We start from the raw sequence: 26,589 nt of genomic DNA on the forward strand, positions 1-26,589 counted from the left end.
AATAGTGAATCTATGAGGGAAACAATGTTACATAGACAAGCAGAACTTGGACAATACAGAGAGTCTAAATACTGCTATTATTATTGTTGAAAATAAATAATTATCCTAAAAAATTCTGCTATTTTATCTGTAAGAAAAGGCAGCTTTAAAATCTGTGTTTCTAAATGTACTAGTGTAGCCACAGAGCACTGATAAGTATCTCAGTAAACTACAGGAAGATGGTCTCAGATCTCTACCCAGCAAAGCAGTAGACTTAGATTGCTTCATGTACACTAGTCTCCTGACTTCTCCCTTCAGCTCTAGATTTTAATTTCTTTTCTCTCCTTTACAGTCACACTTTCAAAGATACCTGAACTCATGGCTACTATTTCTCTCCTCTTCTTTTGACTCCACTAATCCTGCTACACCACCAAAACTCCTCTAGAAGGCAATCCTGCTTGCTAAATCTAGTGACTGTTTCACATTCTTGTTAAGTTCCTCCTTCAATTGATTTCTTAACTTAATTCAAAGGTACACTATTCCATAGTTTAGGGCAGGGTTAGATTAGCATCCATCTCATCTTTGGAATTTTCTCTGGCATATAAATATGCTTTAACTAATTTAAAAACAACACACCACCTTCTACTTACTCATTACTATTACTAAAAGTTTAAATATGAAGAACAAATACAAAGCTACACAACACAACAAAATGCAAAGTTAAATAACTAAACCTCAACTAAATTATTTTTGTTCAAAAAAGCAAAAGATCCAAAGATTAAATAAAAATGAGAGATCACATAGAAAATAGTCAAAGTTCTCATTTTTAAAACATTTACACAAAAATTCAATAAAAAATATAAAAATCTATCCATTAATTTCCCATTAGGCTTAGTTGTATCATATACAGGACTGCTATTAGTAATAGAAGTAATTTTCACGTGTGATAAAAATAGATTTATAATGAGTATAAGTAATATGAAGTCCCAATAATGACTGTCAATAGGAACTTTTACAAATAGGAACAAAGGAAATAACAGGAAAGCAGAACAGTCAAGATATAAAAGATTCGACAGTATTTTAGTTTAGGGAAAGGTCCAAGTAACAAAAGAAACTAGGAAGAAGGAATAAGCCATGATAGCTGAAAGTCTTTAACACAGTGATTAGATTACACTAATAGGAGTAGATTACATCGTGACATATTTTAATGTACTCTAACCCAAACGGCAGTAAAAGTGCTTACAATGTTTCCGGCCCTAATAACTGAGTTAACACTTAGAAAGATATATTTACTCTTTGAGATCATAGAATCACATTTAATACATATCAAAATTTTAAGCAACAAATCATAGATATAAATAAATAAAAATGAAAAAATACATAAACACATGTTGAGAGTTCATTAAAATCTTTATAGGGATTATTCATATTATATGTGACTTAATTTTATTTATATATTTATATTACTTTTACCTTTATAATCATATCATAATATAATTATAAATTTAAATGACAAATTATAACTTACAATACTGTAAATATTAGTTATGAAAGAGGAAGATAGAGAAGAATATATTAAAGATTAAAGATCATTTTGACTGAGTTACTAAAGCACAAAACGACTCATATCTTAATTTAGTCAAATATCAAAGATCAAATATTATGTTATAGAAAAGATTGCTAATTTTCTGTATATTTAAAATGCAGACATTATAAATCAATATGGGTAGTGAGTGTGATTATCACTTACTCTAAAATATACCCACTTCTGCTCCTTTGAATTCTGTTGTGATGTTATAGAATTAAGCCAGTTTTAATTTGAACACTGAATCTAAACATTAAAAATCAATCAGCTTTTTGATTTATTCAGCAATATATTAATTCATATATATATAACTGCAATTCCACAGATATAGTTTTAATTCATTATGTGCTTGCTATTGTTGAGCTCATAATTGTTTGACTTTGTCTACCACAAAATATTTAGTTTCATTTTTTAAATAATTTCTAAATTGAAAATTATCTGTTGCATCTTCCTAAATGCATAACATAGCACTATTTTTCTTCAGAATTTTGCCACTTAATGTGATCACCAAGCAAATCTTCCCAATTTTACTGCCAAGTCTATGAAACAGAATTGTATTAAGATCAATGAAGCATTTTAGTGTGTGTGTGTGTGTGTGTGTGTGTGTGTGTGTGTGTGTGTGTGTGTTGTATACACTTGGGATTGAGCCCAGGGCCTTGTACATGCCAGGCAAGTGCTGTGCCACTGAGCTGCAACACCAGCCTAAAGTCAGTATTTCACAGATGGATTATTTCCTATTTATAAATAAATGTAAACAGATGTTTTAGATATTGGATGACTTAAATTGAGACTAAGACTTTTAATGATACCTCCTTAATTTAAAGAAGTATATTCATGCACATGACAAATGTCAATACAGAATGTCTAATATACAGAAAAGTATCAGCTTCATTCAGACTTGCCTTTTTTCCCATTATTAGGTGGGCTTGGTGTTTCTTCCCCGTTGTCTTTGTAACATTGAAACCAGACAACAATAATTAATAATTATGGTCATTAACAACTCAAATAAAAAGATGAAATCACACACTACAGAAATAAATTCATGCATTAAACATAATACTCCACACTGACAGACACAAAGGTAAAGTATGTTTCCCATTCTTTAGGAAAAGTAGTAAAAGCAGTCATAAGAAAAGTCATTTTATATTACAGCTATGCCTTTTTGCTATTATACTAACTGATGCAATTTACTAATTACACGAGAATGAGACATAGATGAAAACCTGGTTTAATAAATGCACTTCTTTATGTTAACAGAGTTAAAACAAAGGTGATACTATGGCTGAAATTCTCAAATTCCTGTTATCTTAAAAACTGCTATGGAAACCAATTCTTGAAATGCAAAAGGTTTCAGTGTCTGTACGAACTAGTACGAGATGCAGAAGAGTAGGTGAATAGAAACATTAGCTCCTCGGCTAAATGAAAAATGGAAATTACAATAGTCCATTAAAATGTTAATTCTGCAGCATCCAGGAAAAGGGAAGGCATTTGAAATTCTGGTGCTGGGAACACTAGGTATTCACATGGGATCCAGTCGTGCTTCCTGTGACCAAGGAACTAAGAGTGCCTTATTTCCATTATTAGATATATTCTAGTAATTTTTCTCAACTGTGAAACACTAGACAGTTACTGGTAATTAGCATTGCAACCTCAGATGATTTAAGTATAAATCTATATATTCTAATCAGAGAATGCATCCAGAAACTTATATTTCAGACATAATAAATGCAAGGGCACTTCTTTCTTACAATAATAAAACGAGGGAAAAGAGCACATATAGTACACTTTGAAATGCATATATAAAAGATCAGTTAAACATTCAGAAAATAGATTGTTATTCTGCAGTGTTCACAGGAAGTTAAATTTTAAGACCACTTAGAGGAGACTAGGATTTAATTCTGAGTTTCATATAAAAATAGTGAAAATTCAATACAGTTATATACATTGGTAAGTACAGAATATTTTAATTTTTATTTTTATTTTGTTTTATTTTATTTTGTCTTTTTTTGAGACAGGGTCTCCCTGTAACCCCAGCTGTCCTGGAACTCACTATATAGACCAGGCTGGCCCTGAACTCACAGAGATCCGCCTGCCTCTGCCTCCCAAGTGCTGGGACTACAGGCGTGCGCCATCACACCCAGCTAAATATTTTACATTTTAATATACTTCAAGGAACACTAAAATAAAAAGGCAAAAATATGAAATATAATTGTAATGTGGGTACAGAGAGAAGAAATGAAAGCTGGCAATGCCCCTTACAACGAAGGTGCCACAGAGGGGGACGATGGTCATGAATGTTAGAATGATATTGAGCTAACAAAGAAGAGGAACCTAGATGAAGTTCCTAGTCAGGAAATGTTATAGTGGGAAACGACATATTCTCCTAAATGTTAAAGGAATCCAATGCATTCTGCCCTGTATTCCTATTAATTTACCTCTACTGCTTTTGAAGTCCTAAGACAAGGAGCTAGAACTCCCTTTACTCAGAGTGACACATGGTATAATAGTGTTTTCTGACATTTATTCAATAAATATTTTGGGTTAAAAGGTAAATAAACAATATAAATGAACGAGCTGAGGTAAACAATAGGAATATATATCTAGGTCAGAGGTATTGTCAATAATTCTAGTTTGTTTTAATTATTAAGGAGAATATTCAAACAGTTTGGCAAATTAAATATTCTGACAAGTTGCCTAGATAGACTTTTATACTATTTCTTCATTAGTAAAATTAGTTGATTTATATTAAAATCAGCAGAACCCAAAATCTTATGTGAAATTAAAAAGTTATAAGATATTAACTCATATGGCACACAGTCAGACAGACCTTCCTTGACCTCTTCTCCCTGCTTTTCTATCCCCTCCTCTTCCACGTGCCCAATTTCTTCATTAACTTCTGTATTTGCAGAAGTAAAAGTAAAGAAAAAGATAAGACCAGGGGGTGTGGTTGTTACTTTTAAGTGAAAAACAAAACAAAAAAAAGAGGGTGATTATAAAGAGATACATAGATTATTTTAAATGGGTTTCTGATATGTTATCTAAAAGCAAATGTTTACTGTTAATGAATTATTACATTATCTGTGAGGGTATGATTTGTAAAGTAGAAACTGTGATCCCGGGTCTGGAGAGATGGCTCAGCAGTTAAGAGCATCAGCTGCTCTTGCAAAGAACCCACATGGTGCCTAACAGCTGTTCATAACTCCAGTTCCGGGGATCTGATGCCCTCTTCTGACCTCTGCAGGCACTGCACGACACAGGTGCATTTACAGGTGCACTTTTCTTTAAAAAGAAAAAAGAAAATGATTCCTAAAAGATCTGAAATTTGTTGGTAATAAGTAGACAAAATTCCCTGCCTTTAAAGTAGATGTATTATTAGAAAAATATTAACTTTCTTCTAGAGAAATAAAAATGTCATTATAAACTCTAAATTTTACCAAACAGAAATACATCCAAGCCAGGATTGAAGAAAATAATAATAATGTCTTACAGTTGAGTCTATTGCATTTTTTGTATTATTCTTATTTTGTTGGTTTTCAGCAAAGAGAATATAAAAAATACATAACCACATTCAAGATCAAAATATATAGTGTTTTAAATTAATTTAAGTAATAGAGAATATAAAATAATTACTCAAAACAATAAAAAGTTAAATTAGGACTTGCTCATTGTTTTTTACCTGTTAAACATAAAAGAGATATCTCAATATTATGGTGCTAAAATGCCATTAAATTAAAAGTTCTGAAATAACTGTTTAAAAGACAGTTCGAACATAATTGACTTGGAATGCTACTTGACAATTCGTTTTGGCTTATTACATCTTTTAGTTAGTGACTGAAAACCTATAAAAGTTATCAAATATATATTTTTAAAGTTAAAAATTTACAGAATCATATATCTTTGAAGTTTGTATATTGACATTTATGAAAATGCTACTAAAATCATTCATACCATTAAGAAATATAAAGCAAACAAAGCCCGTTCTGTTTAGCACTGAAAAGGATAAGGAGGGTTCAGGCTATCCTTTCTTCTAAGATATAAAAAAATGGAAAATCACAATTAGAGACATTAAAGAAAATTGTTAATAGTTTTAATGGACTTTGTAGGTTAAAAAAAAAAAAACCCGAATACTAAATAGTGCTTTTTTAAGCCTCCTTGAACCTTTATCAAACCTGACTTTTCTTTTAGCACTAAGTTCTTCCATATTTAGCACTGCAAAGAATGGAGCTATTCATACCTCAATAAATAATTGCCATGAAATATTTTAAAATTGGAGCTTTAAAAAAGTGATTGTTTTTTAATTTATACACCAAAAATGATGTTGAAGGTCCATCTTAAAAAATTTTGAGAACACAAAAAGTTCTATAAATACTACTGAACTTTCCTTATGGAAAGTAATTTACAGTAGAAGCTTTTAGTCTTAAATAATTGAGAACTACAAAAACTCTGCTGAAATCTATCCAACAGCACGAGGCCATTAGCCACAATAACACTTTGTTATTCAAAATTATGGTACATAAGACGCAGAAAGAACTACAAAACAGAAGCTAATAATCATTCAGTCACAACTAACAAGAGCACAACTTTTATCACCAAGTTATGTGAGACAATAAAAGTATTGTGCTCAATGCAGTGCAGGTAGAAGTTTGCTACAATACATTACAGAAATAACAGTTTTACTATAAATATATAAAGAATTATAAGCTTTTTAATGGCACTTTATATACTGTTTGAGGCAGCATTTAAGTTTTTAAGTAAATGCTTCATTTTTCAATTTAGAAATATTTCTTCTAGCTCCACAATATGCCCATCATTAGCCTATGTGCTAGAGATTCATCAGTAAATGACAGAGTCAACAATTTCAGAATTTTATAACTAGCAGATTTTTTTATTGTTCTAATGAAAGCATGATAGTCCACATACCACAACTCAGTATTTTGTCATAAGGCACAACACACCGATTGATAATAAAACTACATATTATTTATCCAGGATATAGTCTAAGCAGTCTTGCTACAGCATTAAAAATGATACAGGAAGTACAAGCCACAATCACTATATAAGTCAACAACTTTCTTTATAGAAAGTCAAATTTAGTCATTAAAAATCATCATTAATGATAAAACATATGATGATACATATAACTAGACTATGTGAACATCCTTGATAGCATAAACACAGACTGCAATTAATATCTCTGGCTACAGTCTCACTCAAAACCTAGAATTTTGGTGAAAACGCAAATGAAATCTTTTGTAAACGCAAATATTATATACTTATTTAAAAGACGTTAAACTCTTTGCATTCTTACTTGAATCAAAGAAATTTAAATCTTTGGTGTTATTTCAAGGAAAATAAAAGTTGAATACCTTATCAGAGACTAGAAAATGAAATAATTTTACTGTACGTAACACCATACAAATCAAGGGACATCAATTGCAGTTGGGTTTATTTTTGCCTACACAGCCCCCCAAAAAGGCTTTCAGCACAAAACAAACCCTCATTTATGTACAGACCTTCATAAGGTTCTATCTCCTTGACTCCATTGTCTAGGAAAAACAAAATAAAAAGAAAACAACGAAAACAAAAAAGAAGGACCAAAGCATAAGGGTTAAAAACAATAGAAATATTCAAAGTTGCAGAATATATCATCTATCAAAGAAAACTTAAATGGTGATTTGGATATATATATAGCTTTGCAAAACAGTTATCAAGTAGAGGGATCATGATTTTTAGTGATGTTAAAATTACTATATTCTGTTACACATGCTTTTAAAGAGACTTTAACCAAGGATTTATAGATAGTTGAAGTGTGGTCAAGTGTGTCATCAAATATTGCTTCTTATGCAGAAAATATAAAACTACTAAAAGTATCAGTACAACATGCATCTGTCTGTATATTTATGATTACCTTTTTCTTGCACTCCAGTTTTGAGAAGATCATCATTGTTGTGCATCAGCTAATCAGTCCTTCGTAGTATGTGAAAATTGATTTAGCTAGTTACTAATAAACTTTATGTAATCACCAACAATTACATAATCTTAGGTGTAGCAAAGAAACATCATCCAATTGCTTACATAAGACTATCGTTTACTTTTAAATGCATTCCTTCAAATTTGAAGTGTGTAGGATGAGTAAAGTTACCTTCATTTACAGCCACATATTATAAGCTTTACATGCAAAATATATAACAATATTCAGAAATATAAGTATTGTCAAATGTGGCCATGCATAAAATTCATATAATAACACAAAGATAATAAACCTTGATTCACCTCAGCTTCCATGTGCATTTGCTATATGGCATAATTAGAAAAAAAAAACTTACTTCTCTCCAATGTTCCCTTTGGTGGAAGCTGTGGAAGCTGCCGGCCCCTCCGTCCTGCTACTGGAGTACTTGATGGACTTGTCTGGACAGACCCGGTTCGAGGATGAGACCTACAAGATACATCATTAATGCTCATCTTCAGTATGAGCTAAATACTTTTAGCACAGTCAGTTGGTTTATGTGACAGCTGTATAAGTGCAATTTTAAATGAGGTTTAGCTGCTGATTAAAAGGTTAGGAAAACATGACAAAGTATGGATATTTGAGTGATTATTTAAGCACCAAAAGATGATTATATTTTTGTGTAATATGCATACATACACACATACATGCACACAGAACCCCACAGTAAAATTTATGGAATTGGTAATGCAAATTACTATTCTATTCATATGAAAGCAAGTGGAGAATTCTGCAGCTTGAAAAATAAAGCTTTACATTTATTTCTACAAGGTTATAAATTCTTAACACTAACCTTGCCTTGACCCAAAGATTTTTTTTTATTCAGGCTTACATTAAATGTTTTTTTCATTAAAATATCTCATGAAATTACAAATAAATTTCTAAACAAATTAAAATTTAGCTAAAGGAAATTCTGATTTTATATAATATTAATGTTGAGAGAAACTAAATAACTAATTACTAGCATGATGATTATTAGAAAAATGGTGCCTACGCCAGGTGTGGTGGCACACACCTTTGACCCAAGCACTTGGGAGGCAGAGATGGGTGGATCTCTGTGAGACAAAGCCCAGCTTGTTCTACATAGCGAGTTCCAGGTCAGCTGGGGCTACAGGGAGACCCTGCCTCAAACAACAACTACAACAACAACGACAACAAGGAAAACTGATGCCTAATAAACACAGTAATTTCTCATTCTAGGAAAGAACATGATAATTATGATGGGCTTTACCCAGGACTTTTGATTAATGAGAAATCAAAAAACAAATGCAATCAGGACAATTAATAAACAAATTACAATGGCAATGACACACTATTATATCCACTGAATATAAATAGTGTGTTTACACTGACAAGGTTAGTATTGACTTGTACTAGTGATCAGCCAAAGATGATAAAAGAGACCATTTAGCTGTTGGGAAAATAAAATGGTATGCTGGTAGGGCAAAAGGGAAGTTAGTCTGATTGATTTATCTTTCACCTCGATAAGGCAGGTGAAGGAGGGGCAGATCTTCCAGTCATTAATGAAGGCATCGACCTCATGAGGTTTGTATCAGGACGTTCAGAGGATCTGGAGCGGGTGGTGGTCCGCTCAAGGAGAGGCCGTTGTTCTGTTGATCTGGATCTGTGATATGGCTGTCTATCTGCTGCTTCACAATCCCTGAAATGTTAGTCAAACAGCAGCTCAGTTGATCTTTAAGGCCCTTCAGCTATCTGTCATGATGCATCAAACTGATTTTGAAAAGAATTGCTTAAAATTATTGGGTATGAAAAAAAAAAAGTTTTCACCAACATATTCTGAGTGAATTCTCACTAAGCTTAAGAAGTTCTGAAGTACCCAAATCTGCCTTTACTAGCAATTCCCAGTAAACAGGAATTCCTCTGTTATACTCAAAGCAAATCCAAACTACTTTCTAAAATGAATTCCCTAAAAAGACCATATGAACTATGAAAAATATTCTATTTTAAAGGAATTCAACAAAATTTCCTAATATTTTCCAAAGAATAAGGAGAATGATTTTAAAATATTTTCAAGCCATGACACTGTTTTTTAGCATAACAAGAAAGACAGAAAAAGACTTACAGTACAACCATAATATATTGATGGCCCGAATGTTTAAACAGAAGAATCGAAATGAGGTTATAGAAAAATAGGGCAACTTTGAAGTGTGTATCCATATTTAAACACATCCCCCAAAGAGAAATCACTTTGCCGGAACCAGTTACTCTGCCATGTATTTCAGTACACTTTAGCTATGCCAACCAATTAAGAATAGGTAGTGATGTAAATTGGAATTCCACAACAATATGATCTCTTTGACCATAAATAGATCAACCATCAAAACTAAATTCTTGTTGAAGGAAGAATATTTAAATGTATATGACCAATAATCATTGATTCTTGTACCTTTGAAGCCTACCATATGCTTTTATACCTAATGTGATCAATAGATGCTCTCTAATCCCATTCCTATAATTTGTCAGCCTAAAACTATTAACTTTGGCTCTAGAACTCAAAATTAACATACATGCCAAAATATACTTCAAATGATTACCTCCTTACCCGATTGTAGCCATAATAAAGGAAATACTTATGTAAAGCAATCAATAATCTAACCAAGGACTTTCACTTTATAAATTCTCTCAGTTTTAGTTTTGAGAAAGAAAATGTAACAGGCAATTAGAGAAAGATAATAAAAAGAGACACAGTTTCCCAAATAGCATGAATTACATCCCATACAATTTTGGATAAAAAGACACTACATAACATATTAGAAAGTGAATACTGAATTTACTCCATGTCATACCTTGGTGGAATATTTTAAAATCATTGGGTAATATATAAGTCAAATAATTTTAAGTACTTTAAAGTCTATGTCACAATATGATTTTCTATGTTAAATTCAGTATCCTTACATAAGTACATTCAGAACTGGGGGAAATAACTGAGATTAAATATAAATTCAATTTTCTATACCAGGTCAAAGAGGAATGAAAAGGCAATCTCAGTATAAAAACCATCATTCTATTTTTCTGAAATACTATTTTAAAGGAAGCATATTTTGAAAATAAATGTGGTCAATAATTTCTGATATGTTCTTAGTATAAAATCTAACATATTCATCATATCTATGCATTTATCACAATAGTTAATAAAAATGGGGTAGTTATCTATCTTTCTCAAGTTCCTAAAACCTGGATTTGGAAGACTACTAAACTTTACATTTGTTTTAAAGATTTATTATGATGTGAGGTTAGTAACAAACCTTTCTCCCATATAATATGTGGTGGGAAATTTAGCAGAAGATCTACAATGATCCCAATAGAAAGCCAGGCTAATATTCATTTAGTAATACAAAATTTGATCTATTTCTCACCTAGCCAAGCAATTTGCCAAGTGGAAAGTGAAATGTCACAAAAAACATAATTTCATTGTTTTGACACTTTATTTTTCAAAAAAACAATTAGTACGTAGAATTTTTAGGTGAGAACCATACTATCTCAGGTGTATCTCAAATATCTTATTGTTCCCAAAGGGGTACTTTTGTTTATTTACAGAACTGAGATGGCCCAGTGGTTAAGAGCACTGGCTACTCCAGTAGATAACCCAGGTTTGGCTCCCAACACCCAAACAGCAGATAACAACTGTCTGTAACTCCAGTTCCAAAGGATCCAGCATCCTCTTCTGACCTCCATAAGCTTTGAACAGCATGGGTGCACTTATGCATATGCAGGCAAAACACTCATACACATCAAAACAAAAATAAACAAAAAATTTTAAAAAGTCTTTACACTGTAATTCAATGTAAATTGATTGAAGGATTATTAGGCTCTTCAAATGCTTTCATTTCACAATAGAGACCATTACATAATTCAGAGCAGTACTTTTATATCAATACAGTAAAACTATACATGAAAACTATGAACCATTTAAAGCATAGATTAGAAAATATAAACTATTCAGGAATTGAATTTGGCAAAATCATTAAGTCATTTTTAAAACTGAACTATTTACCTAAAGATTTAAATTTACAAATGAAGTTTTCTAAATCTTTTATGTTTTTGAATAACCACGATCATGGACTGGAGAGAGGGCACAGCAGTTAAGAGCACTGGTTGACCCGGGTTTGATTCCCAGCACCTACATGGAGGCTAACAACAGTCCATAACTCCAGTTCCAGGGTCAGTTCCAGGGGATTAACACCATCTTCTGGCCTCCATGGGCATTACATGCATGTAGTTTACTTACATACATACAGGCAATACACACATACAAATGAAAACAAAAAATAATTTAAAAAATAAGCACTATCATAAGAATCAGGTAGCATATGCAAATTCTGAGATAAAGATAAGTAGATAGGTCACAATAATAAAGTAAGCAATTTAGATGTGCTTTGAATTTAAATGTCACTGTTTTCTCAGAAGAAAACTAAAGCTGAGTATTAAGTTTGAGTGTACTTGTAGTAATTTGTAAGGCAAAAGTTACAGCACTGAGTGAAGCACAGGCAGTTTTGAAACATTTCCTTTGTCCACTTGGTTGTTCTCAAAAGATTTTAAAAATTTCCAAATATCTGATACAACTTACTACTTACATAAACACTTTTGTTACATTCTTTAGGCCCTTGCTTTCAATTAAAATACAAGAGGTTTATGAAAGTTTTCAGGGGAGAACAATCTGCTCAAAATTCCTTTCTATCACCTATCTCCGCCCATATACCCTCCCACTCCAACGATCCAACTCCAGATCAAAGTAAGCTCGATAGAGAGCATCACTGTGGGTGGGATGGGACATTATGAACTCTCCAAAATATGAAATTCAAAATAAGGAGCACAACACAATATTTCACTGTGAAATTAATGAAAATCACTCTCACTGGTGACTCAGAATCTAATATACATTAAAATAGATTTTAAAATTTCATATTTATACTATAAAAATGTTGTAAGTACATTCATGTTTTCTTTAAAAAAAAAAAACCATGTAAAAAGTAAAGGTATTTAGTAAGTGGTTATTGTTTTCCTCCATAAAATTGGAATTTATTTAACTATGCACTTATTTACCATTATTTCTTTGAAAAACGGTCTCATATAGTCCAGACTGGTCTTGAACTTGCTATATTGGTAAGGAAGTCCTCAAACCTCTCTCCTGCCTTCACCTCCTGAGTGCTGTTATAACAAGTGTGTACCGCCATGCCCAGCTGAATTAATTTATTCTTGTAGCAGGGTCTTCCTATGTAGAACAGGCTGTATTCAAACTTCCCATTCTTCTACCTCAGCTTCTTGAATGCTAGGATTACATAGGTGCACTACCTTGCCTGGCTATGAAATTTTAATCAAAAAAGACAAGGGGCTGGAGAGGTGGTTCAGTAGTTAAGAGCACTAGCTGCTCCAGCAGAGGACCTGGATTTGGTTCCTAGCACCCACAGAGCTGTTAACAATTGTCTGTGATTTCAGTTCCATAGGATCAAATGCCCTCTTCTGGTCTCCACAGGCACTGCATACACAGGTAAACTTACATACATGCAGGCAACATACATGCACATAATAAAAATAAATTAAATTTTTTTTAATTTAAAAAGATATGAACTGTAGGAGTACAAGTACATCCCTGTAATTCTAGCATTTGGGAAGCTGATGGAAGAAAGATCAGAAGTTCACAGCCAGCCTAGGATACATATGCAAACTGTCTCATAAAACTGTGAATGAATGAATGAATGAATGAATGAGCATCTGTGAAGGAAGAGCACCGGTCTTATGCTTTGGGGGCATTCCTTCCCTATATTCAATGTGTAGACAATGAGTTGGCTAATAGCAGAAACATTACATATTTTTCTTAATACTGTCTTGATTATCTAGAATTTTCCTGAGCAATAACTGCATTACTACAGTAGTAATAACTGTAAGACATACTCAGAAACATTGATAATGATATTTGCAATGGGATGGTTAATGTAATATATAAAAATATGTATAATGTAACAATATAATTATATGACTCAAATTCAAAAATATAATTTTCACATTCTTTATTTTATGTCAGATACACTTTTATATTTTATAAAAATTGTGTTATTTTCATGTAAGAGAGTTGCAAGACACAACAGAGGGTATAGCTCAGTGGTAGAGCACTTGCCTGATTTGATGGAAGACCCTGGGTTAAGTACCCAGTACCACAGAAGGGAGGGAGAGAGACAGAGAAATGAAAGCCTCAAAACATTCACCTTGGACATGATAATCAAATCAGTACAATGCACATATAAGACTCACTATTTTGGAACAAGATAGATTAATTTGTCCTTGGCATGATAGCATTTCTCTACAGAACATTTTTGCTGAAATAAAAAAATGATTATATTATATAAAAAACAAATAACTTTATTCAAAAGTAACACTGATACATACAAAATCATCTAAATTGGTAACTAATGATATGCAAATAATAATAAAACAGACATTGCTGAAAGGAAGCAAGGTGAGTTAATGGAGAAAATGATATTACTACTACCCAAAAGCTTATTTTGTCATAAAAGTAGTAGAATTACAAGTACAAACTTATTTTCAAAAAAATTAGTTATCATTTGAAATTGCAAGAAGACCAAATATTTTAATTTCCTCAAAAATTTAGGGAAAAATATAATTCTGAACAAAAAGGATAAGTTGTATCAGTAAACATGGATACACAAATTATATGAAATATCTCTTCTGAGGATATTTGAAGTACTTATTAGGTATACAGTATTTTCCTTATTCAATGTTTACCTGAAAAAAAAATAACAGAAACAAAACTGAAAAAGGGAGAATTATCTATCTAACAAAATTATCATGGAGCACATTACAATCTTTAGATCATATAATTCTCATCTTTCATTTATAAAATTCTAAAGTTATAAAGTAGTTTCTATTTTTCAGTGGATGTTAGTATAAACAATTCTTGGCTGATTTTCAAAGTTCAAGTTATTCCACCAAGAAAGATGTTAGCTATACTTTATTTTTCACAAATCTTTGAGGATTCCGTTTGAAAAAACATTTTAAAGGTCTGCCTTTAGCAAACAGAATGGTGACCTGCTCATCACATATCATGAGACTGTGTGATGAAATATGGTCTTCACACTAAAACATCTTGCTACTATATTCAGTAACTGCACTGATCAAGCTTTAAAATGCACCAGCTTTCCTTTGCTACACTGTCTGCCTGGACATGCACGGGTATGACGCAAGTTCTTCATGGGCACTGCTGCTGCTGCTGTGTGCTCAGCGGCCCCTTCACAATGCCAGTGCAATGCATCAATGCAGAGGTACAAAAGGCTGCTCCCAAAAATCTCCTAAAACAAATGTTAAAATCCTAGATGCAAAAATAAAATGATGAACTATCAATAGAAATAGATGATCTGGGGGCTGGAGAGATGGCTTAGTGGTTAAGAACACTGGTTGTTCTTGCAGGAGGCCTGGGTTCGAATGCCAGCACCCACATGGCTGCTAAGAACTGTTCATAACTCCAGTCCCAGGGGATCCGACAGCCTCTTCTGACTTCCGCCGGCATTGCACGACACGGGTGCAGTTACCTACATGCAGGCAATACACGCATACACGTTAAAAAAAAAAAAAAGAAATAGATGATCTACTAACAGAAATAGAAGTAGTCTTGGGAATTTAATGAATTCATTTTTGGAATTAAATTTGTGAAATATTGGAAAAATATTTTTGTGAGGTCAACCAGACAGAAAAATTTGCCTTTCAAAAGAGGTAGTTTAAGAAGTCACCATTTCATACTAGCATAACATTTACGCATTCATCCTTTCAATACATATATGCTTCATTCATATGAAATGCTTAGTGTAACATTAGGTAATAGAACTTTTGATCAAAGTCATAGCATGATGGGATACAAGAAAAGGTAAGGACTTGAAAAACAGGGGGAAAATGAAAAAGGCTGAATAGTCAAGGGGGAGAATAAGAAACAAGAAAATCCTGCACTAGACAACTGAAAAAGCAGCGATTAGTAATGAAGACACACACACACACACACACACACACACACAAATGTGGGTAAAAGGTTTGACAAACAGTAAATATGGGAAAGATCACTTCAGTAACATGAGGGAGACAGAGGTCAGAAGTCAAGCTATAGAGAAGGTAGGAGCAGAAAATGATCATGTGAAGTAAGTGTGTACCTGTGTGTGTGTGTGTGTGTGTGTGTGTGTGTGTGTGTGGTGTGTGTGTGTGTTCCTCAAACAGATATGGTAAATGGCTACCAAAATGAGCATGGAATTGGTAAGACTGGATTCCCAGAACTTAAGATGACATAACAGAAGGACTACAAGTTGGAGACTAGCTACAAAGTGAGACCTTGTTTCAAAAAGCAAAAACAGAAGCAAAAAGAAATAGAAAATATACTCTAGAAAACCAAGTAGGAAAAAGAAAGAAAGAAAAACAAAGGAAAAGAATATTTTCAAAACAGCTTGAAAGTGGGGGTAGAATAGGAAGAAGGTATTTATTAAGGAATGTTCAGTAATTTGTAAAGGAGATAGAAATATAAACAGATCTAAAAAAGTAATGCAGAAAACGTACAGCAGAATTTAAGAGAGCACAAATTAAAAATACAAGCGTGCAGGAGAAGAAAACAGTAGTCAGAAGGGAAATTGATAATGATATAGAGAAAATAAATTGTTTTTTTGAAAGGTAGCTGGATTTCACTGCACAGAAAGGTGTTACACAGTCACCAACAATTTTATGCATCTGTGAACTCTGGGAGCTACAATAAGGACTGATGTGACAAGACAAGCCTGTGGGTTCAATAATGACTGCATTCTGCAAGGCTAGCTTTGCCAGAATCCTTTCTTCAATTATTCTACTAAATGGATATAGTATTAAATCAATTCCTAAAGACTTATTGCTATATCCATAATTTAATGTATCTCTCAGCTCTCACCAGAGTAGTCTCTTCTTGCAGTAGATGGTGAATAGCACATAGACCCACAATTTGTCAACACACAGAGAAGAGACTGTGAAATGCTTAGCCCTAAATGAAGCACCCTCGTCTCAAAGCTCAGGGATCACTGGGAAAGAAGAGACAGAAAGACTGTAAGAGCCAGAGGTGGTAGATGAATACAAGGAAACTGTGCTTCAGACAGCAGCTCAGTTATACATATGAAATCACAGCAACTGTGGCAGCTTGCACAAGACCTATACATGCTCAAGTCAGACAAAATCCCAGTCAGGAGGGGAGAAAGTGAATAAGGCCCCAATCCTGGCTGAGGGACTGTGGACAACTGATGGCTGCTGGGAGAGGGAAAGTCAGTTTTCATTGAGGGTATGTCACTGGCTGGGTTGATCAGGTTCTAGGATTTGGACCCACACTAGGAGCATTTGGGAAAACCAATATGGCTCTATAGGCATTAAAAAAAATAATAGCATAAATGAAGTCGAACTGGGGGTAGTAAGATGGGGATGGAGATAGGATGGGTGTATCAATATGATCAAAATATATGGCATGAAATAATCAATAAAAATACTTTTTTAAGAAAAGAAGGCTGGGGGCTGGAGTGATGGCTCAGAGGATAAGAGCACTGGCTGTTCTTGCAGAGGACTCAGGTTCAGTTCCCAGCACTATATGGCAACTAATGACTGTCCATAACTCCAGTTCCAGGGGGTTCAACCCCCTTTTCTGACCTCAGTGGGCACTGCATGACACGGGTGCACTTACAAGCATGCAGACAATACACTGATCCACATAAAATAAAAATAATTGGGGACTGGAGAGATGACTCAGTGGTTAAGAGCACTAGCTGCTCTTGCAGAAGACTCAGGTTCTAATCCCAGCACCTCTATAATTCCAGTTCCAGGAGATCCAATGTCATCTTCTGTCCTCTGCAGGCACTGCATGACACGGGTGAACTTACATATATGCAGGCAATACACTCATAAACATCAAATATAAATAAATAAAATACTTTTTAAAAAGAATGATGATCTGTAATTTCCAGGGTAACTGATAGAGCTACAGATTATCATCTTAAATAAAGTAATCCAGAAAGAGAAAATATCACATTTCTCTATATGTGGTATCTAGATTTGGGAGTGTGAATGAGGGAGGATAATGAGGAACAAAATACAATTATGTGTATATGTGTGTGTATTAAAATGACATAATAACATAATGAAACTTATTATTTTGTACATTAACTAATAATTTATAATAAAAATAAAATTACTAAAAAAAATGCCAAGTGACATAAAAAAAAAAAAAAAAGCTCAGTAAGGGAACAAGACAGAAGCAAGTGCAGATTTGGAATCTAGGAAGAACATAGCAAAGACAGAACAAATTTCAAGTGATAATGCCCATGTAAGAACCTGAAGTAGAACTGGGAGAGCAGCTCACTGTATCTTAAATCATCAAGAAAGTGACCGCTGAGTAAATGTTTTTGGAGAATTCTGATATTGCTCAGACTGGTTGCAGGAATTGTAATATAGCAGAAGATGGAAGCCAAATGTTGAAACCACCAGGGAATTCAATATAAAAACCAAGAAGTCAACAACACAAGATAATTGATTAGGGACTAGTTGTGTTCAGTCTTATTACATACAAAGGTACAGTAGCTAAAAAATTATGTATAACATTATGGAAATAAATACACAAGAATGTATAGTTGACTAACCAAGTTTTTATAGCTTCAATAGTAGAAGGGCAGAGAGAAAAAGTCTGAAAACCTCATATTGAATTAGAATGGAGGTAAGAGGGATGAGTATTAATAGTGGAGAGAAACAGCTTTATAAAAGCATAGGAGGGCAATGTTAAGCTGAAAATTCAGCATAACAACTGTTCTGTAGTAGAACAGAGCTGCAACACTCAGGGAGAATACAAGGAGATAAAAGTGTGTACCCAGATGCTCTGGTTCTCTGATCCAGAGATCAGGCTCACAGATGTTCCATTTTATTACTGTGCACATATTGTAAATGTATCGATGTAAAGATGAAATAAAAAACAATGATGAAAGACAAAATTGACAAAATAACTAAAGAATTTCGTTTTCATAAAACATAAAAACTGTCTAAAAGGAGGTGAACACTAGATTTAGGTCAGGTCCTCATGAGTTTTGCTTACATTGAGGTAAATGTCTTAATACATGTAAAACAGTCACGTAGAAACATATTAAATCTGATAGTTACACACCCAAAAACTTGTTTCCTAATGAAGATTTCCAGTGATTATATTTTAATGTAAACATCAATGATCTTGTGTTTCTTCACCACAAACAAAATTAATGTACAAAAGATATTCCTAGGTTTCTTCTTCAAAAAAGGACAGGCAAAGGTTAAGAATTTGCTGAGTACACAGAATTGACAGTCAACCCAAGGAAGAGCAAAAATTGAATCTAAAAGTGTCAAGTATGGGTTCAAACTTCTGGAGAAGGCCTTAAATCCAATCAAAAAGTGGGTGGTTACTCCCATTACATTCGTGTCACCCTTGTACCAATGGACATAACATGCCAGGTCAGTTGTTACAGTAGCTGACAGGATTCACAGCTGGATATGACTGATGATGACTTTTCTCCTCTGGTAGCCTGCACAGCGCCTTACAGCACTATAAAACCTAGCCAGTAGGGGTGAAGTTGCCAGGTTAGTGCCATCTTAATTTCTTCATGTTCTATGACTTGAGTATGTGATATCCTTAGCAATAGGATCTTACTGTCAAGTTCTAGAGGATAACAAAGAGCAATGGCAGTGGCCTGTAATGTTTGAGTGGGTCTGTGGGAACCCACTGGCCAACAACTTCATAAAAGATAATCCATTCCTGGCATTAGGCTTTTTATTGGTTAGCCTGTGGTATCTAATAGGGACCAAGAACGTGTGATAATTCTTAGGGGAGATCCTTCCACTAATTTTTATGATAAATGGACAAAGTTTTAAACAGACTCCCAATGATATTGTTATATTCATAGGTTAGTGGATCTCAGAATCTCATCAGAGAAGCTTCTTCTTAACACGACACCCACAAATGGACAACATACAGAGAATAAGAGACTGCAGAGTTCTCTGTCCTAGATATGACATCCATATTGCATTCCCTCCTCCCAAGGCTCAGGGATCATAGTGGAAAAAGGAACAGAGAAATTTTAAGAGTCAGAGGTAGTTGATAACCACAATGAAACTGCTTGTTTTCTGGACACAACAGGGCAGATACACATATGAATTCACAATGGTGTGAAAGCATACACAAGACCTGTGTAATCTGAAGCCAGACAAAATTCCATCATGGGGTGTGGAGATGGGCATGAAATCTTGTCCCTAGCTGAGGAACTCTTGGCAACTGATAGTGGATGGGAGACCAGGCTGGCCTGGAACTCAAAATTCCTCCTACCTCTGCTTCCCAAGTGCTGGGACTAAAGGTGTGTGCCACCATGCCTGGCAAAACCTACTTTTAAGTAACTGAGACAGAGAAAATACAAAATAAAAATAAATAAATAAATAAAATAAGACCCACAATGTGCCACATGATTTTAACTTGAAATGAAATGAAGAGAAACCAGAACAAGCAGAGGAAGCCTTGACAGTGAGTTTCATTCAATCAAGCCAAACACCTAGAGAAAATCCTGGAAAGTTGTCAAGATGTAGACATATAGCTATATTTTCACAATTTGTATGGTTAATATATATTATTGCAACCAAGAAATAACCAGAAATGTATTGTACAGCAACAATATAAAGGAAAAACCAAACAAACAGAAGAGTCACTATTGAACAAATAATAAAAGGATTTTAAAATGCAAAAGAAAACTGAATTTAGCAATAGCCATTTTAATACTTACAATAATAAGTACTAAATTTTGTCTTATGTTTATTGAAAGACATAACAAAAACTGATTATTAGGCTTTATCAGGAAAGTTTTCTCTTAGATTTCCTTCAGTATTTGTCTGTATGATTTGAAACTTCAAGAACTTACCTAACATTTTTAATATTTTTCTAAACCCTTTATAGCATCAACTCTTAACTAATTTAATAGGGGCAAAGGAACTTATACATAGCCACAACTCACTTAAAACAATAGGGTAAATAAGTACAGCATATAATTTCTAATTTACACCAGATGAACCCACCACATTATCACCATTATTCTCTTCTTTTCCCAACAGGTCTTAAAATGCTGCCAATGAACTGGCTAAAAACACTAATTATCCGCTTTAAGGACTAGGGAACATTCCAGAAGAGGAGGTAGAGAGACTAAAAAGTAGTAGGATGGGGAATAGTGTTGTGAAACATTATTTTCTGGACATGACATGACTTTTACACCCATGAATTCATGAACCTGCGCAAAGCCCCTCAATGATGGGCCCATCAACATTCTATTATGGATAGAGGAGGGGCTCATGAGGCCCCAGTCCTGCCTGAGGAGTTCCTGGTAGTTAGTTGCTGGGAAGGGGGGGTCAAATTCTTCAGTGGTGTAGCCACTGACAAGTTACTCTTGCTCAAGCAAATAACCCCCATCCATGCAAGCAACCCCAATTAAGTGCAGTGGGTCACATACACAACAAAAGGCATGACAACAGAAGGGAGATTTGTTGGGAAGAAGGGATTTAACAGGAGTATGGGAGGGTATAATAGAGGGTAAAGGGAGAAATATAATCAAATTACATTATACATGTATGAAATTGTGAGAGAATAAATGATAAGTATAATGCTATCCATAACTTAAAAAATGACCTAGTCTGCATATGGCCATGAGACTCTTACAAACATTAGAGATCTTCTTTCCTTCTCCTTATAATTATGGCCATGTTCTTTGAAATCCCAGATAAATGATATTTCGCTCCAATATAAATTACATATTTTAAAGTATTAGACTCATTCTGCCTATAATTCCTTGGCAATTCCTTATACAAAAGAAAGTAATCAGGTTGGACTGAAAGAACGTTTTCCCACAGATCAAACATTCACATAGATCCAAGATTACTACATAGGAGGGGATCACAGCTCCCTTTGGCAAAGCAACCATAGCCAAATTAGTTCAACCTAAGCACTTCAAATAGACCACTCTCTTGAAGAGCAGAGAAGTAGCAAAGGAGGTTGTGAAGACATATCAACTAAAACTCACGTCTGGAACTGCTGAGGAAGGTTGGCTGTCAACTGCAATTAATTTACAAAGAATACTGTTCCTCTCTCCTTTTCAATAATAGAGTTTACTTAATCCCTAATGGAAACAACTTTAGGGTAATAAAAGAAAGATCCTAGTTTACCAAAAAGAAGCTGTATTGTGACATTTTAGTTCAAATAATTTATATATTTTTATTTTACACTACACTGGCACATATATATATATTTATATTTAACTTATAACCACACATGTATATCAAAACAGACTTAAATGAGCTATATCACATAGACAGGAGCATGCAACTCTACAAACAGACCAAGTGTAAGAAAATTATACCTGCCATCCCTGTGATGATGCGCAATGGTCTGACTGTATCGGGAGCGAGGTAGAGTGAGAAAATGACTGCAAGCACGGCAGAAACAAGAATATAAATGAGACTCAGGAAAGAAGTGAAAAAGGTGCTGTTTAGTTCTAAAAGTTGATTCAAACAGAATAGACAGGCAGATAGCAATCAAAGCAAAGGAGAACTGCTACTCGAGAGCCCCTCTTCTCAGTGTCTACTGTGACACGGTAGTGCCAAGGTTCAAATAATTCAAATATTATAAATATATACAGAAAAACACATTTTTAAAAACTATTTTGAAATAAAATTTTACTCAATTACTGCTTCAATATATTCAATGTCATTTATAAAATGTTATTAGAGATGCTTTCCTAGGTTTAAGGAGAAAAGATGAGAAAATAATAAAATAACCAAAAAGTCTAAGGTTATAATACATAAGGATATAATACAAGAGGTGATATCTAATACTTGTAATAGGAGTTTTATGGGGCAATTATTTCTCTAATTGACAAATAATAACAAAAGACTAAAATTGCATTTAATAAAGAATAAATGAATGTAGATGGGTTTGCTTGATCATACTGTTTATCTAATGTATTAGGCACTATCCATTTTTTCCTTTCGCTACATTTTTTATGTATTACATGCTATTGGCTCTGCTACATTTCATGCCTCTTGACCACCATAAACAACCAAACCCTTTTTAATCCACCTGCAATTGATTCTCTTTCTGTAGTAGCAACAGATTTTTCTTTCTTAAAATCTTTAGTTACAAAACAATTAAGGCAGATCATTATGTTTCAGGAAAAAATGCAAACTCTGAACTCTTTCAGCATCCATAATTCCACCTCTAAATCTAGAGTAAATTCTTCTAAATTTATACCTTCACTTAGTCTTATGTCGTTCAAAAGTGATGTCTGAACCTGTAATCTAGCTCCACAAATGGCCTTGCTTTTTTCATCATAAAACTTTAAAAAAATAAATAAATGAAGTCTCCCTTTAGCCCCAGCTGCCTACAACTCACTATGTTCCAGACATTGGCCTAAATCTCACAGAGATCTAACGGCCTCTTCCTCCTGAGTTCTGGGATTAAAGGCATGTGTGCATGCCTGGCTCATGTCTATAATTCTTGTCATGACTTTCTCACTCCTCTTTCATGCATTAATAAAGGTTACTGTACTTGACTTCTGCTTCTACCATTCTCTTAAAGCTATTCTATATCACCTCTGAAATCCTAAAAACAACAGTCCTTAAGTCTCCTTTTGATTGTCATCACACTACACGTATCTACAATAATAGATCTTGATGTTTTCTGCTCTTTGTTTCTGAATCAGTATTACAGTTAGCTATCAAATGCAGTATTTACTTAAGACTTAACTACGTGTTAAGCTGAAAGCTTTTTCTACAATATATCATTTAATTCTTACCAACTCCTTGAGATAGACTTTAGTATACCCATATTTAAATGAAGTGAGTGAATGCCCGCCCATAGTGAGCCACACCACAAGTATCAGGACTGGGCTGCAAATAGACAACTTTTAAAATTCAGTACCTAAGTTATTAACATTTATCATATGACAAGGTATGGAAATGAATTTTACCTAACCTTGTAACTAAAAAGTTCATCTTATGCTGTAAGAACATTTAACGCTGTCTTAGCTTGTTTATAATTAAGCCTTGGGCTCTTTTTGTAACCTAAATATACAGCACTAACCTCTCCTTACCCTTCCTTGCCCTTGATTCAGAATAGTGTGTGTGTGTGTGTGTGTGTGTGTGTGTGTGTGTGTGTGTGTGTGTAAATTATACTTTCTGATCATTTAGGTACTTCAGTTGAAATCTTTCAGTGGTTCCCTATATCAAAAAGAACTACAAATGTTTTGTGTTCAAAACTGCTTTCAGTCTTCACCTCACCTCTCATATACCGTGCATGTATGTATGTATATTTCGTCTAGGTACAACATATTATTTAACATTATCGCTATATGTTGTGGTTTCTTTACTCCAAAATTTTGCTGATGTTGACCAGTCTGACAGGCATGCCCATCGTTCTACCTGTCTCCACTTGTTGCCTTTGAAAATCAAGTTCTACCCAATCTTGAAAGCCCAGCTTCAAAGCCTTTTCAAATAAAATCAAACAATAATTTTCTTTCTAATCTGTTCCAACAATATTAGCTTCAGCTTCATAGCATTTTACATTTTAAAATTAGCAAACATATAATGTGTCTTTTAGGCCAGGATCATTTCTTTTTCAAATTTTTGTACACAATGGATGACCCATTCAACAAATATATTTCAGTGAGCTAAAAAGTCCAACTACTACAATGTTTTCATGGTGAACTTTCCTCACAAAAAAAGCAGCAGTTCACATAATTATAGAAACTCTCTGGAAAAGTAAATAAAGAATATAAGCTTATATAGGATAGGAAAATGGAGTCCCAAAAGAGGCACTTCCTGCTTTCTAAGAAACAAATATTGTACAGTAGTTATAAAAATGGTATTTATTGTTTTAAAAAGGAGTATATCGTCTTGCAGAATGACTTAAACTACTAAGGGTAATAATTGTATTATGAACATTATACAAAATTGCCATCCTGTTTTTTAAAATTATTTTATTGAGCTTTTTAAATTTCATACATTTCCCACTCAAATCCAGGTCCCTCTTCCATCCATGGCCCCCCATCCTCCCACTGAACCCTATGTGCTCTGCCATACATGCTGAGTCCTATTCATTCAGGTGTTTGTACCCAAATATCCTTCAGTGTAAATGCGTCCACTGGAGTCTAGTCAGCCCATCCAGTGGTCATATGTAAGGAGGAGGCCTCCAGGCCACTGGAGGCTTGCTCATGTGATCCTGTGACAGTGGTGGCATCAAGAAGAGGACCCATATCAGCTCAATTAAACCAGGGCCCAAAGGGGAGGTGAGAAATAGGTGATGGGCCATTCTGTTTTAATGAACCTATTAAAAATATTTCAAAGGGTCTTCAGTGTATACTGAAGGCCTTTGTTACATCTAGTTGATATAACTTAAAAACAGTTTATACTTTTTCACTGAACCGTGTTTCTTCTTCTTCTTCCAGAACTAAATTTAACCAAAAAACAGTTTCTGAACAATAAATATCCATAATGTCCTGAAAGTGCATAGTGATTTAAAAAAATAAAGTATTTTCATTAAAAATTAATTTAATAAAAATGCATTTAAGCTATTATCTGTGGAATTTTCATAAAATATAAACTGGCAGGGCTGGAGAGATGGCTCAGGGGTTAAGAACACTGGCTGTTCTTGCAGAAGACCCAGGTTCGAATCCTAGCACCCACATGGCAGCTAACAACTATCTGTAACTCCAGTTGTAGGGGATCTTACAGCCTCTTCTGTCCTCCGTAAGCTTGCATGAAACAGATACGCTTACCTGCATGCAGGTAATATACACATACATATAAAATAAAAATAATAAAAATATGAAAAAATTAAATAAATAAGCTGGCAACTTGTTTAAAAAAAGAATACAAAACTAATAAACTTCTTAAATATAAAGTAACAAAAAATGAAGTAAGGAAGTTACAGATTCCAGGATTCATGATAAAATACTATTCAAAGAGCTAAACTAGATTATTAATTCAGTTTTTAGGCACACTTCCATTCTTAAATAATAAGACAAAAGACAAAACAAACTATTCCTTGTTTATTATTATAATGAATTATTCTTTGAGTTGAATTAGACTGAAGACCTTCTTCCAGGAACCAGCAGATAAACAATAAGAATTGCAAAAGAGGAGATAAAATAATCTATCTCAAGGAAACTAGTATGAAAGCTGTTTCCAGCAAACACAGCTCAGTGCAAAATGTTCTAATCCGTCTTTAACAACGTTAATGTTTTGCTTATTTTTCCAGTTCCTACAGTATTCGTAGTATGATTTAACTATGAAAACTAAATGATCCTAAGTATAACACAGAAAATACTCTCCTTCTAAACAAAACCATATTTTTTCATTTACCTTCTCTATAGTTTTAAACTTTCAGAACTGTATTTCTCCCACATCTGACAAATGAAGGGATCAAGTAAGACACCCTTTCTCATGAAATAATTAAAAGTAGGTGTCATATTTTCACAGTTACCTGACATCAGATATGGAAGTGGCATAAGTATGTAAGGAACCCAGAGCTTCATGCATTATGGTATTTTCCTTTATAAAATATTAATCCATTAACTTAATGCACTGGGGAGAGTTTATCATTTCTCTTCTGCTATTGCAGCAGGATAGTAAGACAGGACTATTATGTAGACAAGAGGAATGAGGGGTCCCTCACCTAGAGAACAATCTCTAACCAACTGAGAAGCAGGATTTCCAATGCAATAACTATTTGCTGTGAAGATTGTTAACATAGAAATAAAATTCTTTTCATATACAGATATTTTACATTAAAATAACAATGACTCAGGGTTAAGGCCTGAATGTGTATGACCTTGGATAGGTCTCACTTGTTTCCCTGGACATTATCTATGAATCTCCAAGAACATTTACCTTTCTTTGCAGCAGATTCCAGACTGTCCAGCAACCCTGGACAATCTTACCAATTGTAATT

The 26,589-nt window shown here is 33.8% G+C and overlaps 1 protein-coding gene across 11 annotated transcripts in view; it reads right to left on the bottom strand.

The window, feature by feature from the left end:
* Rims2 (regulating synaptic membrane exocytosis 2) overlaps positions 1 to 26,589 on the bottom strand; it is a 570,072-nt gene that overhangs the window by 183,691 nt on the left and 359,792 nt on the right. For 6 of the 11 annotated variants that reach the window (XM_008851539.2, XM_029555208.1, XM_008851541.2 and 3 more), the window contains 2 exons: positions 9,052 to 9,231; positions 7,891 to 8,000 (listed from right to left, as the gene is read on the bottom strand). In XM_008851539.2, coding sequence (XP_008849761.1) covers positions 7,891 to 8,000; positions 9,052 to 9,231 — 290 coding nt within the window. Of the gene's footprint in view, positions 1 to 7,890; positions 8,001 to 9,051; positions 9,232 to 22,000; positions 22,067 to 26,589 lie in introns of all 11 variants that reach the window. The other 5 variants (XM_008851538.2, XM_029555210.1, XM_008851542.2 and 2 more) reach the window with 2 other exon arrangements.

Source organism: Nannospalax galili, unplaced genomic scaffold (genome assembly GCF_000622305.1).
Source record: "Nannospalax galili isolate Female #2095 unplaced genomic scaffold, S.galili_v1.0 scaffold284, whole genome shotgun sequence".
In the NCBI taxonomy this organism is placed as follows: Eukaryota; Metazoa; Chordata; class Mammalia; order Rodentia; family Spalacidae; genus Nannospalax; species Nannospalax galili.